The 15,665-nt window shown below is 36.8% G+C and overlaps 1 protein-coding gene across 4 annotated transcripts in view; it reads left to right on the top strand.

The window, feature by feature from the left end:
* LOC143235359 (putative polypeptide N-acetylgalactosaminyltransferase 9) overlaps window positions 1-15,378 on the top strand; it is a 100,087-nt gene extending 84,709 nt beyond the window's left edge. For all 4 annotated transcript variants that reach the window (XM_076473445.1, XM_076473442.1, XM_076473441.1 and 1 more), the window contains 5 exons: window positions 1,672-1,857; window positions 3,499-3,627; window positions 4,613-4,723; window positions 5,047-5,175; window positions 10,312-15,378. In XM_076473445.1, the coding sequence (XP_076329560.1) occupies window positions 1,672-1,857; window positions 3,499-3,627; window positions 4,613-4,723; window positions 5,047-5,175; window positions 10,312-10,467 (711 nt within the window). In that variant the 3' untranslated portion in view covers window positions 10,468-15,378. The remainder of the gene's footprint in view (window positions 1-1,671; window positions 1,858-3,498; window positions 3,628-4,612; window positions 4,724-5,046; window positions 5,176-10,311) is intronic.
* The last annotated feature ends 287 nt before the right edge of the window (window positions 15,379-15,665 follow it).

Genomic DNA, 15,665 nt, shown 5'->3' on the forward strand with positions numbered 1-15,665 from the left:
GTAAAATGTTAAAAAAACCAATCTAGTACTAAAAAGGTATTTGAATTTGGACTGAAAACACATCAGAAACAACATCAAGGTACTACACTTATCAGCGGGACTTGAGTACGTTCAAAGGCCTGGCATGGCCAAGCGCGTAAGGCGTGCGACTCGTAATCCGAGGGTCGCGGGTTCGCGCCCGCGTCGCGCTAAACATGCTCGCCCTCCCAGCCGTGGGGGTGTATAATGTGATGGTCAATCCCACTATTCGTTGGTAAAAAAGTAGCCCAAGAGTTGGCGGTGGGTGGTGATGACTAGCTGCCTTCCCTCTAGTCTTACACTGCTAAATTAGGGACGGCTAGCACAGATAGCCCTCGAGTAGCTTTGTGCGAAATTCCAAAAACAAACAAACAGAGTACGTTCAAATACAAACGAAGTACCTTCAAAATTTCTGATATTAAAAACTGATGGTAGCGAAAGAAGATGCAAGAAGAAGGCGAAACACTATTGATGCTTTAATAATTCTAACTTTTCAAATAGTCTCGCGCTCGCTCAGCGATAAGCTCATAAAGCCAAAATCAGGAGTTCGATTCCTTGCTGTAGATGCTTTGCAGATATCCCCTTCTGCTTGTGTATGTGTTTATTTTTGTTTTGCTTTTTTCTGCTATTAAGTACAAAGTTACACAATCAGCTACCTGTGTTGTACTCGATGTTGGTATCGAAACTCGACTTTTAGCGTTGTAAGTTATGAAACTGTCCGACTGTCCTCTGAGGCAAAGGGGAGGGATGTGTAGTTTGATGCTTGCCAACAAATAACCAATTAGTTTTCAATTATAAGCGAGCTAAGTTACATAATGTAATATGGGACTCACCCCCCACCCCCAAGAAAACGATTACTCTAGGTAAATAAATCCATCTTGATCAAATATGATTGACTGCGCTTTTGTTTTCGACCTTAAATAAACTGTGCTAGTCGAATTAGGGTCTGATTATAGACTTGCGAAGCGACACGTTTTTTTTTGTAACAAATATGGATAATTAATACTTTATTTGTAAAACAAATATTATTTCTATTATTATCTTTTTTGTTGCTTTTAAAATATTTTTTTCAAATCGATGATTTCTTTAAAGTCAATTGGAAGAGGAAAGTGGATACTTTATTTCTTGAATTAGTATAAAGTGACGCAATGGACTATATGTGTTTCACTCACCGTGGGTATACAAGCCCTACTTGAAGAAACTTTGTTCTTATAAGAATCGAACGAAGAGAGGAAAATTGTCAGAATGTGTTTCGATATTTGAGAAAAACGAGATACATGGAAAGGTTTTTAATAATCTGTTGATAGGTTTAAACTTAAGAACTTTAACGATCTCATTGTCTTTAGAGTCTATCTTTTAGTTATTTTTTAATCCTTAAGGAGCCGAATTTTGTTTCATTAGAATGTATTGTCGCCTCTCAATTAATCTAATATATCAGATTTAAATTACGTGTTACATGATATACGTTTTAAACGTAACTTGTTAAAAGGACACATATAACAACTAGATTTTTGCTAATAATTTGAAAGCTCTAAAAATCAATTATTAGGTTATTAGCGATCGAAAGTTAAATAAAAAACACAATTTTAAAATGTGCTTATATATTTTATTGCTAAAAAAACCGATTAAAAATCTGTTTTACTTTTTCCATAGACGTGGATGTGTGGGGGGACTTTAGAAATTGTCCCATGCTCTCACGTGGGACACATTTTTAGGAAGCGGAGCCCTTACAAGTGGAGGTCAGGAGTCAATGTCCTGAAACGAAACTCAGTTCGTCTGGCAGCTGTGTGGTTAGACGACTACGCCAAATACTACTACCAAAGGATAGGCTATGAACTAGTATGTTGTTTTCTTGACAGATGGCGTTGTATTTTTACTTTGTCAACTTTAGATTTCTATAACTAAAATGCTTAGTTTTGAAAATAATTTAGAATAGTAATTATAGCAATAAGAACACAATTAAACTTCTAAATTTTTATTATAATAAAAGTGTGACCTGAAAATCAATAGTCTTTAAAGATATGATTAAAAATATATAACATTTATCATAAATCATGTTTCGATGAGTACGAGAGAAACGGTGTACAATCCGTAAGAAAATTAAATAATATTTTATTCATGACGTTAAACACGAGATTAATGACACGTGTGTACGTGGACTTCGATTTAGCGTGGGATACACATGGTGTTGTTTTCTCAGTACAAAGCTACACAATGGACTACCTACACGCTGTCCACTGCGGGAAATCGAACCTTGGATTATTGCAATGTAAGTCCGAAAAGTTGTCCTGACAGTGGGGTTGGAAGTGATAGGGGATACACATAAATATACTTGGTTGTTAGACATACAAAGAAAGCCGTATCCATTGTCAATGACATATGCCCTCCACCCTTAGTGGCTCAGCAGCAAGTCTGCAGGCTCATGACGCGAATAAATCGGGGAAAATAGCGAATCGTGATGGTAGGCCTGAAGATATGTGAGGATGATTTATTTGTTCCTTTTTGTCCTGCATGATGAGCAAATATCTTTGAAATAGATAATAGTGTAAAGAAGAAAGCAGTATCACAGTATCATAGTCCGTCACGCAGTGCCCAGTGCACATCGTTTAAGTAACCCTAGTCTTGTATGTCAGTAGGATGACAGTCCTAAACTTATTGCGTTGGTTACCGAGAAGGATTTGAAGAAAAAAGGAATGAGATGGTGGTTAAAAAAAAACTTATGTAAAGTCCAGCTCCAACTCTCAGTACTAATCCAATTGAAAATTTGAGGCGTCAGTTGAAAGAGTAATAAAAAGTTGTGTGTATGGTCAGACCCTCTTGTTATCATAGTAATATCTCTTTATAGTAAAACGTGTATATATATATATATATATATATACACACACGTCTTCAGCCTAAGGTATCTAAAGTGAGCATTTTCACGTTTTCTTTAAATTCGTCAAATGCAGCCATCAACTTAATTATTCTTCTAACATATTTCGTGTATATTTTGCAGAAATTGAGGCTTGGGTTCTGCATTAATTTGTATAGATTATCTTACTTTTGGTGAGAGTAATTTTCCTAATTTTGATTTGTTGTTTTACTAAGACAGACTGAAAAGTGGGGTCTTGGACACCTCCTTTTCCACACCCACCACTGTTTTGGGTATTTTTTGTTGTTGTTTTTTTAATATATTATGCAGATGTGGTTCTGGTTACCATAAATCTAACACAATAAATATAATTAAGACATCAAAACACAACAACAGGTCAATATTTGTTTTAAGACTGATTTAAATAGGCTTTTATTATTATTGATTTTTTCTTACGTCAGAAATGGCGCAAAATCATAAAAAGAAAATTTAATCGTATAACACGAACTCCATATATATAGCTCCTTGGATTCTAATAAAGATAGTCCAAATGTCTTAGGCTAGAGACCACACATAACTTTGTATATGTATGTCTTAAGCAGAAGCTGTTCATTATTTTTACTTGCCAGGGTGATTACGGAGACATCAGCTCGAGGAAGGAGCTAAGAAAACAGTTAAAGTGTAGAAGCTTCGGTTGGTACTTGAAGAACATCTATCCAGAATTATTCATACCTGGAGAAGCTGTTGCATCAGGAGAGGTAAGTTAGCAAGTTTTTAAGTATACAGGAGAGAGTGGATGAGAATATAAAGTTATTGAAGGTTATAACCTACACGTCTTTGCTGTTATTGTAAGTCAAAGTCTCACTGACAATTCACTCTTAACAAACTGTTTCAATTTCTATGGTCTGTTTTGTTTTGAATTTCGCGCATCTGCGCTAGGTGTTTCGTAGTAAAAAACAACAGGGAAGGCAGCTAGTCATCACAACCAACCGTCAACTCTTGAGCTACTCTTTTACCAACGAATAGTGGGATTGCCTGTAACTTTAACGCCTCCACGGTTGAAAGGACGAGCATGTTTAGAGTGATCAAGAACAGCTTCTTTCAAGAATGTAATTTTAAACAGTTCTATTTACCTAAAAAAAAACATAATTTCTATCTCATTCAGATGGCCTGGCATGGCCAGGTTGTTAAGGCATTTGATTCGTAATCCGAGGGTCACGGATTTGAATCCCCGTCACACCAAACATGCTCCTCTTTTCAGTCGTCGGGACGATATAATGTGACGGTCAATCCTAATATTCGTTGGTAAAAGAGAAGCCCAAGAGTTAGCAGTGGGCGGTGATGATTAGCTGCTTTCCCTCTAGTCTTACACTGCTAAATTAGGGATGGCCTGCGCAGATAGCCCTGTTGTATCTTTGCGCGAAATTCAAAACAAACCAAACGAACTTAGTATGGCATTTTAACGTAGTGCGTGAAAGCAAATTACTTGGGAACTAAAAATAGCAAAAATCTCGATTATGCTACTATTATTCTTAAGTCAGAAGATTCCAGTTCCTTTCTGATGCCTAAACGTTAAAGCAGGCGCGTTCAAGGGGCAAATTTATAAAATAAGCAAAAGAATACAGCATCTTTTTTTACAAGCCACCAAAAATAAAACTTGTATTCAATATCAGTTATATGTTTTTTGTTGTTGTTGTTGTTGCTAATTCTAAATTATCATAACATTTAATATTGTTTTGACAGGTTAGAAACTTGGGGGACAAGTCCAACACATGTCTTGACAGCCCAGCCCGAAGAGATGACCTCCACAAGCCTGTAGGGTTGTACCCCTGTCACGGACAGGGTGGTAATCAGGTCTGTTTTAATTCAGAGCATAACACCCTAAGTTACAAATGAATACAGGAATGTTTCATACAAAGTTTATAAGTTGTGTTTTAGCAGGTAGCTAAACAGGCATTTGTGTTTGTTATTAAGACCAAAGCGACACGGTGGATTATTTTTTGTTACGCTCATCGCAACCAAAGTTTTGAATTAAATGACGGTTTTATTAACATGCCAAAAGCTACTCTAATACTAGAGCTCGTATCATTTATTTTAGATCAAAAGTATACAAACTTTTGTCATTATTATTGTGATAATTCTTTATAATGTAATGAATAACAGAAACTTTCACACAGTTCTGGATGTTGAGCAAAGAAGGTGAGATACGACGTGATGAGGCATGTGTGGATTATGCTGGCCAAGATGTCATTCTCTACCCATGTCACGGTTCAAAGGGAAATCAGTTGTGGATATATGAACCAGATGTAAGTATATTACACTATGTAACAAAATTTTTTACTTTTTCTTGCTCCTGGACAGAAAGTATTATTTCCCAATTGTTTATGCCTAAAGTAAATGGAAAAAACATATTTTTCTCTTCAAACTTTGCTTTTGTGACTTGGGTAATGAGATTTTCAAATTTACCCATTTTCAAGAACATTCCAGATAGATTCAGTGCTGAGTAGCTGATAGAGAATTTTCTCGAACTTACAAGAATTTTCAAGAACGTTGTAGAACTTATGAGAATTTTCAAGAACCTTTTAGAATTTTCTAGAACTGTCCATAGTAATATACATACAGGGGCTTACCGCTTACCACTTCAGTTTAGTTCTAGCTGCCTAAGTGAACGCATAGACCTATCTGATTTTATCAGAGATGGCATCAAGAAGCTGCAAGTATTCTCTAAAGGAAAAGAGAGCCATGAAATCGCTATTCCAAGACTTTGGCGTGAGCCCACTGACCACTCAAGGAATTGTTACTTCTGCATGGTGGACCCTTCCAAACGTCGGGCTGGCAAGAACAAATCTGATATCATGTATCCGGACGTACCATCATCCATCGCTCCAGTGCCACACTGCCCTGAGCTCTCTGTACCCATTCCACCAGAGAGAAAGTAGCCATCCTCAGAAGAGAAGGTAGACGTTGAAGATCCAGATTACAATTTCAGAGGTGCAGCTGGTGAGAGAAACCCATACTACCCCAATCAAAGAGACCTCAATGACTTGATCAGAGATCTTGGTCCAACAAAGTCGAATGCCGAGCTTTTGACATTTAGGCTCAAGAAGTGAGATTTGTTAGATGAAGGTGTGCAAGTCGCAAGTCAGAGGAAGCGTCACCGACATTTTTCAAGCTCCTTCACTCGTCGTGATGGGTTCTGCTTCTGCCACAATGTATCCGATCTGTTCGATGCAATTGGAATTGCCTGTAACCCGAACGAGTGGCGCATCTTCATTGATAGCTCATCCAGAAGCCTCAAAGCTGTGCTACTCCATAACGGGAATAAATATCTGTCTCTTCCCCGGTTCATTCGGTGCACCTCAAAGAGGAATATAACAGCATTAAGATCTTTCTAGAAGCCTTAAAGTATGATGAGTATGGCTGGGAGCTTATCGGAAACTTCAAAATGATGGCATTCCTGATGGGTCTTCAAGGAGGCTTTACCAAGTTTCCCTGTCATCTTTACCTTTGGGACAGCAGGGACACTGCAGCGTACTACAACAGGAAGTACTGGCCATAATGGACCAAGTTCTCTGTGGTGAGGTACAATGTCAAGTGTGAGCCACTAGTGGACCTCCAGAAGGTGTTGTTCCCATCACTGCACATAAAATTAGGTCTTATGAAACAATTTGTCACAGCTCTTGATAAGGAGTCTGCAGCCTTCAAGTACCTTCGAGACTTCTTCCCTAAGCTGTCTGAGGCAAAGGTCAAAGCTGGTGTCTTCCTTGGACCACAAATAAAGAAGATCCTGGAGTGCACAGGATTCCCCAAGAAGCTCAGTAGGAAAGAAAAAAAAGCTTGGGGCAGTTTTGTCGCAGTTGTTCGGGGCTTCTTGGGCAATCACAAGGCCGAAAATTATGTGGAACTGGTTGAGGCTCTGGTGAAGAACTACAGCAAAATGGGCTGCAGGATGTCTCTGAAAGTCCATATCCTTGACGCTCATCTAGATAAATTCAAATAGAACATGGGAGCATACTCAGAGGAGTAAGGCAAGTGCTTTCGCTAAGATATACTGGACTTTGAACGCCGCTACCAAGGAGCGTATAACGAAACATGATACGTGGAAGTGATTTACATTATAGTCGCAAATCTCGAAAAACTACTCACTTCTAAACATATTTTTCATTTTTGTATAACTTTAGTATAAATACATGTAAATTTTGATTCATATGTTGTTTTATTCAGACCTTATGTAAATGAAAAGGTGCAAATTTGCCCGTTTTTACACAGAAAATAGGTTAATTTCTAAATTTCATTATCCAGATCACAAAAGCAAAGTTTGAAGGGAATAATGGCCATATTCTGTATTTTTACAACATAAGCAATTAAGAAATAACACATACTATCCACGAACAAAATTTGTGTTACATAGTGTTATTTGTTGTTGTCTTTTAGGGCTTTGCTTGGCCCGATGATTAACAAACCGGATTACTGACGCCAAGGTCGGCAGTTGCGCAACATATAAGCTGGATTATATTAGCTTATAATATAGCACAGATAGCCCAGTTATTCGACTCAAAATCAGATAAAGTTCTTGTGGTGGCAACTGATTGGCTGTCTTTTGTCTGATGAGTAAGTAGTCCGGAATCAGAAAACAATGTGTCACAAACCAAGGGGTGCATAAAGTCAAGAAAGGCACAATTCCTGTTAGAGACGCGATGTTTCAAATTAATGGGAGTATAAAGTAAAGGGAGGCGCGATTCCTGTTAGAGACGCGATGTTTCAAATTAATGGGAGTATAAAGTAAAGGGAGGCGCGATTCCTGTTAGAGACGCGATGTTTCAAATTAATGGGAGCATAAAGTAAAGGAAGGCGCGATTCTTGTTATTTTGTGGTTGTTTACTTATCGTAGTGCTACCAAGTTTCCAGAAAGCTTTGTTTGTTTTGAACTTCGTGGAAGGGTTACTCGAGGGCTATCTGCACTAGCCGTCCCTAATTTAGCAGTGTAAGACTAGAGGTAAGGCAGATAGTCATCACCACCCACTGCCAACTCTTGGGCTACTCTTTTATCAACAAATAGTTGGATTGACCGTTACATTATCACGCTCATACGGTTGAAAGAGCGTGCATGTTTGATGTGGCAGGGATTCGAACCCGCTACCCTCGGATTACGAGTCGAGTGCCTTAACCACCTGGCCATGCCGGGCTGTGTATCAGTAAATGTTGTTTTTCTATTTTTCAACTTTTCCTTATATTTTACTATAGAAAGCAAAGCTACACTGTCAAGTAAAGGAAGCATTGGAAACATTAGATGGAGCAGTGGGGTACATATAGGTAACATGTACGTGGTAGATGCTAAAGAGCACCAACGACCCACCTAACGAACGAAACTCATGAAATATTTACTTGGTAGTGTATAAATTTAATACTTTATGTATCCAGGTGTCCTCTTTATAAAACGTGGACTTAATAAAAAAAAATAGTCCAAATTTAGATTTACGACATTAACACTTTTGCGACCAAGATTTGCAGCTGCAACTTGTGAGAAGCCCGTGTGTTGGAAAGAGCTAGCGAGGTAATATTTGAGATCCAACTAGCGATCTAATTAACTCTTTAGAATTCCAATGTATGGAGACAGGCCGAAAAGGTTAACAATACTATCAGCCGAAAATTGAATGTCCAAGCTGTGGTTGATATGTGTGCAGAATAAAAGATACTATGTATGGGTTTTGTTGTTGTTTTTTTCCGATGTGAATATTTTGTATTTTTGTGTTTCTAAGTTGCATGAAAATAAACTTTTAACTGACAAATTGTATTGGTATGATTATTATGGGGGTGTCTTTTCAGTCGTTTATTTATCTATTTTTGGCACCAGAGGTCTTTCTAGGCCTACCTACACTACCATTATGTTCAATAATGATCATGAAAACAACTGACGGTTTCATTTCATCGCCCTGAAAGAGTGACTGAGATATGTTTTTAAAAGCTGATGGATATGAAACGAACAACAACGTTAATGAATTTGATAACCGGGTAACATTTATTGCCCAGGTTTCAAAGCAACAATGAAAACATTCTATATCACGTGATATATTCTCGTGAAATCACAGCAAGAATTCATGCCATAATTGCCACATACGTCAATGTTATGTGTGGCAGTGAATTACATAGATACCAGTTAAAATTTAGAAAAAACAAAACAACAATTTAAATCAGGTTCCCCAAAGGGTACAGAAAGGTATAAAATAAAATGTATGTTAAACTGTAATGCCGCTACAGTTTTAGGCTATTTTTGTAACGGAAGTAACCAGTTTCCGTGTATGAAAACTGTATTGACAATAGTCATGCCTTAATCAAATTAGTGTTGCATTATTAGATCTAGGCTTAGAGATAATAATGTTAGCACAGATAACAAGTACACTGAATTAATAATATTCTATAAGTTAAATTCATGGTGATTTAATCAGTATAATCTAGACTTTTAGCTCAGACTTAAAATGTGTCGTTTTCCGATGAGTTTCTACTGTGGCTTAACAAGCGTTTAAATCTAAACTTTTTTTTATGCATATTAGGTTTATTTTAGCTTACTTTATCTAGACCTATATGTTGGTACAATTGCTTATTCGTTAGGCGTAAATCAAAAAGTCCATTATAGTATCTGTTTACGTGCTAGGCTATTTATTTATTACGAATTAAACATATTAATGTACAGCAAATTTAACATATCTAGATACATTTTTATTGATTTTAGATGTGCCAAACACTAGGCAATGAGACCTAATTTCCAAAACTGTGTATTGTTGTAATGACGTTTTTATTGGTAGGTTCACTGGCATCGTCTGTCGAAAATAATTTAAAATCTACTTCACCTCGCGTTAACAAATTAGTTCATTTCTACGTTAACTTTTTTTTATAAACTTTTACATTTTGCAACTTTTACTTCTGGTATTTGTCACTGTAAAGTTTAAATCTGTTATAACTGCCATTATTATCTATCATAGTTACAAAAACTTTTTAATACGTGCGGCATGCTTTGATATTCTTACCAGCATAATAATCAGCGAAGTTGAGCTTATATTATCTGTTGATTTGTTTGTACAGAAAACGTTGTATTTAATAATAATACAGCATTTTCCTATTCAAATATTTAAATAGTTCACGCATGAACGCGACGCATCTGTCAGTTTCGCACTTCATGCATCCAAATGTGGATAGGCAGAGATAACATTTTCCATCAGCCAATTACAGAGCAAATAATGTTTGAACCAGCCTTGTTATAAATACTCCGGTTACAATGAGGTTGTATTTGAAGTGTACAGTTAATTCATTTATCATTAGAATGTTTAAAGCAGTTTAAGTTTCTGTTTGTGTATTTTATATTAAAAATTAAACAACACAATTTTACATTAAATTTTTGTACAAAAAATAAGGAATTATAATTTTATTTTTTATTTAACTTGTAGAAACATCTACTCGTACACGGAAGTAGCAGAAAGTGTTTGGAAATGTCAGCGGATCGACAAAAGCTGTTAATGCAAGAATGCAGCTTAACTGAAACTCGACAGATGTGGAAATTTCAGAACTTTGACCCGTCCAGACAGTCTCCGGGGCCCGTCTAGCAAACTCGACATTTGTATGTTCGTTTAATTGTCTGTCAAGTGTACATGCGTGCGTGTTATTTAGTAACTCATGGAAAGTATTATGTCGTGGTTCTAGAGCATCGGTTTCTGTTGATATGGCTTGCATACCGACTTGAATTAAATTTCGCAAATTGTACGGTTAAATGCCAAAGTGCCTTTAGGCCTAAAAGTATCACATAAAAATAATTGAAAAAATTCGTTGCTGTTATAAGTTGAAATTATAGGATTAAGCAGTACTTCTTTTGTTTTTCTATTCTATTTGCTAAGATGATATTTTTAAAAATCTTTAATGCAATTACTTTCACTGTTCGTATTCTTACACAATCACAGACATTTCCTGGAATATTCGAAACAGTGCAAACTTTTCGCATCTCTCGGAGAAAAACACAGTCTCGTGTAGACAACTACAGGGTGGCCCGCAAGTCCATCCATATATCTTATGTATCCAGTGTATCTGTGAGCTGTCCCTCATTCTCGCTGCATAATATTATGCGACGCCATGTCACAATACGCTCTTAAAGTGTAAATGGGCTTACATCGGCCATATTTATCTGAAAAAAAGAAACAAATTTATAATACATGCGTAATTGAATATAACATAATAACATGTGGATGGGTAGGGACTTACGGGCCACCCTGTAGTTATAGAAGACTTATTTTTCAGTTAAACTGGTGACAAGTTAGGTTGGTAGTTTTATTTCAAAAATTAATTCTACAAAATATATTGAATAAACTCGTTCATTTTGGCCATAAGGATGCACGTAGCTTTTAATAGTTTTTGCCAATAGTTAATACAACAGAAATTCTATAACTAGTAGTGGCACATTTGGGGATTTTTTTTAATGTTTTGAAATATAATAGTTCACGAATGATTGTGTATTTTTGTTTGACGTACCTCGTATTCCTATATCTCAATTCGTTTAAAATTTTCATGTTCAATGAAAAAAAAAAGCCAAATTAAAAAAAATTGATACTAGGCACAGTTGGACTTGAAGAATATAATATGCCTGAAATAAAATTACTCAGTTCTCTTGCAGATTAAGTAATTTCACATTTAAATATATTTAAACCTTCTCTAGTTTTGCTTATGAGGCACGAGATGCAAGTTGTGATATGGGTGGCTTATTTTATGTTATTCGAGAGTAATTGTGTTATGTTGCACATGATATATATATATATATCCTGTTCTGTGATGTTTTAACATACTGATTCTGATGTTAACGTATTATGAACTCGGGTCAAAAAACTGGGGCTCTAGTGTGAGAATGGTAATAACCTTAATTTCTTCTTGGGGAGTTATTCGAGCTATCGCTGACCTTGTACTGAAAAGTTCTTACCATTATATGCGGCAGAAAGATAAAGTATTAAGTGATATTTTCCATCTAATAAAGTTAAGATAGTTGGACTGAAACCAACGGCAATAAGAATTTTTATAATTTATGCCTCGATAAATAAAACGCATAAATAAGTATTGGTACTCGTGTGATGTAGGGTCTATTAGAATTTCGCGCAAAGCTACACGAGGACTATCTGCGTTAGCAGTCCCTTAATTAGCAGTGAAAGACTAGAGGGAAGGCCATTAGTCATCACTATCCACCACCAACTCTGGGGCTTCTCTTTTACCTGCGAACAGTGTGATTGATCGTGACATTATAACACACCAACGGATGAGGGGCGAGCATGTTAAGTGGGACGGGAATTCGAACCCTTGACACTCAGAGTGCGAGTCAAGCTCCCTAACCACGCGGCCGTAGTAAGCTCGAAATGTCTCAGCTAAATTTCCATCAAGAAAAAGATAATATTAAAAATTATTTCACGTAAACATTTCAACTACTATGTTTTAAAAGCACGAATATATGTATTTTTTATAAGTTTTAACATACAATATACTGTGTTATTGAATATTACTGTACACGTGAGCAACATCTGTAGTTCGATTTTAAAAGGATGGGGGCAAAAGATAAAATGGTCCAGAGACAGGATTTAGATAAGTAGGAAACTACACAATGGGCTATCTGTTCTCCGCCCACCACGGGTGGTACCGAACCTGATGTTTAGTGTTGTAAGTCCACAGATGTGCCCCTCTGACCCTGTTGTTGTTGTAATAAAATTTCACTGGTCACTACATAACGTGAGCTCGTGTAAACTCTTTACTAATAATTTAGTTAACAATAACAATTGTGTAATTAACGTCATACGTTTTTAAAATATGATAATAAAACTACGTCGGCGAATTTTTACACATCTGTAAATGTACTGGTTCTCTGCTGTTACTTTTTAAAATATCGGCTAAAATTTCTATTGGTTACACTGACACGATATTATTCACATTAAGCGCCCCCTAGTGGCACATTAGCATGGTTGTGCACTTACTACGCTGGAAACCGGGTTTCGATACCCGTAGTGGGCAGAGCACAGATGGCTTTGTGTTTATTTACAAGCCAACAAAGCCGCGTTAAAAAAAGAGTGCGGATATTGAAATAAACTGACGTAATCACTTTGGTATTTCTTGTTACATCTATTCAATATAAGTCTTGAAACAGTAAAGCTTTTGATGCACTTCCTGGTCAGTAACTAAATCAGAAGTAACGTGCTGAATGTCTCCTAATTCTATGCATTATGCTGTTTAACATACCAATGAACTCACAAACAATAAACAAATAAAGTTCTTTTACTTATTTATTTAATCCTTTATACGTGTGAAGTTTTGTGGTAAAATAGTCTGGTAAACTATCAAGTAAAACACACAAATACTGTTACGTGTTAAAAGGTTAAAACAAATTAGTCGAAAGTCTTTTTACTAAATTTTGATTTTGTTCTTTATACGGTGTATTTTTTGCATCTACACTTCGTTTTAGTCTACTTTCTTGCTCAGGGTTTACTTTCGTTTCTCACATTATGCAACTTCGTGTCAAGTGTACAAGGGTAGTGAACGTCCTCCGTGTCCTTTCTACCACCTCTTGGGGAGCGGATGGATGTTCAGACGTTTCATGCCCAAGATCTGTGGTGCCCCGCATCCGATCCAAGCTGGACTATGGATCTTTGGTTCTTTACCTTGAAGCGTTGGACTCTGTGCATCGTCTGGGGGCTCCAGCACAGGGGCTCTTTGCATTTCTCCAGTCCAGAACTTGTACATCGAGTCCCGCGAACCTCCACTTCACCTCCGCTGTTTGCAGCTTTCTTTGCAATATGCTACGAAGTTTTGACCCTTACAGCAGCATCTCACCTGGGGTTGTGTATTTATTCCTCGATTGACTGTACTCTTGCGGAATAGATGGTCTGTCATTCCTCCTTTTGGCCTTTGTATCCAGGCAAAGCCGGTTGAATTTGATCTGTCACTCGATGCCATTGCTGTCTCCAATGGTTGGTCCATCTTTCATGGTTCATACCATTCCAACCTTTATTTGACCTTTATTTGAGTTATTTGGGAAAAGTAAATACTCCCGATTAAGTGTACCACATTCTTTTTACCGAACATTTCTCGAATCATTCTTTTATTCCCGTTTATACGGATGGTTCGAAATTTGGTGAGTCTGTGGCATCTGCCACGCTTTGTTGTTGCTCGGCGGCTGCTCCCAGGATCCCCTCCACAGTTTCTGTGTTCACTACCGAGTTGTACGCCATTTCTTTTGCCGTACTTACACTAACTGTACCATTTACACAGACTTTTAGTTATCTACTGTCTCTTGAATCACTTAATGTTAGTTCTAACCCAGTTCTTTTGGACATTGTGAAACGACTGGTCCAGTTTTCTCTATTACCCCTTTCAATCCAGTCCTTTTTCTGGATACCTGGCCATACCAATATCCTAGGAAATTAGTCTGCTGACACCTTAGCTACGTCTGTCTGCTCTGCTGTTGTCACAACCATGCGTGTCTCGTGCATGAACTTCAGTCCTATGATCAAGGCCCAGCTTCATGATAGTTGGCACTCGATTTGTGGTGAGCAACTTCATTAACAAGCATATCAAACACACTGTTGTTATTTAATTTTCATAAGGTTCGGAGAGAATAAGCTGTCTTGGTTAGGCTACGTATTGGTCACAATTTTTAACTCGTCGTTTGTGTTGTATTTTTATGTGAGACTGATCCACTAATGTGTGGCCTGTGTGACAGGCATTTTGCTTTCGTACCGCCTTCACGAAAGTCAGTGACGGCACCATTAGATACTCGTCTTTTCTACGGGTTTACTCCCCGACATTGGCAATGGTGACACTGTGCAACTTGAAATTCGTTGTTTTTGTTGTTTTTTTGCAGGCCATAAGCCTTTTTACTTCTATTTAGTTTTTCTAATTCTTTAACTTTTTTTTATATTTTACTGTATTTTATTGCGGCATTTTTACTGGTTGCTTTGCTCCAGTAAATGCCAACCAATCAGAAACGAGTTTATCACGAAGAATGTTTTAATTTACAACGTTTTTATTACTGAACAAAGACCACGCTTTACTGCGACACCTAGAAAATATTTTTCACTAAATAAAACACCTGTTATAGAAACAAATTCGAGAAATTAAGATAATTAAATATAGAAAATGTTACAACGATTCTATTCTCACACGTCGAATATTAAGTAAATGAAATTTCCTGAACTTCGGGGTACGTTAGATTAAAGTCAAAAGTCAACTGTACTCGTTGTTTGTAGAATGGCGTGTTGCGTACTTTTATGACTGATTAAAAAAAATTCTATTTGCACTTGGTTCAAATCTCAAACCTAACAATACCCTAAGAAAGTGTAAACCACGTGCCTTACCAAAACAAATGGAACTACCAGGATGATCGTGCAAAAAAGTGCGTGTGTTATGGCTTTAATATAAAATATTGCTTGTATTCTAAACCTCTCTCTTCAGTATCTTAACTTCAGTTAGCATAATAAATAAATAGTTTAAAACAATGTACGGTGTGTGTGAGTTTTTGATTCCTCTCTTTCAACAGTGAACATTTTTATTAGCACTACACTTGTCACAATATAAGAAAAATATGTATTTTAGCATGAGGACCTAATTGTATAGTATCGGTGTATTCATCACCACGCTCGGTTTAATACCATTAAATACTTAAGAGTATGCATAGAAACTTTCGCATGAATAACAGTTTAATACATTTTCAGTTTTAGTTAGTTAACAAATAGGAGTGTAATATACTTAGAGGGTTAAAGGGTAATGTTGTGGTAATCGGATG

This window comes from Tachypleus tridentatus, chromosome 12, assembly GCF_004210375.1.
Source record: "Tachypleus tridentatus isolate NWPU-2018 chromosome 12, ASM421037v1, whole genome shotgun sequence".
Taxonomy (NCBI): domain Eukaryota; kingdom Metazoa; phylum Arthropoda; class Merostomata; order Xiphosura; family Limulidae; genus Tachypleus; species Tachypleus tridentatus.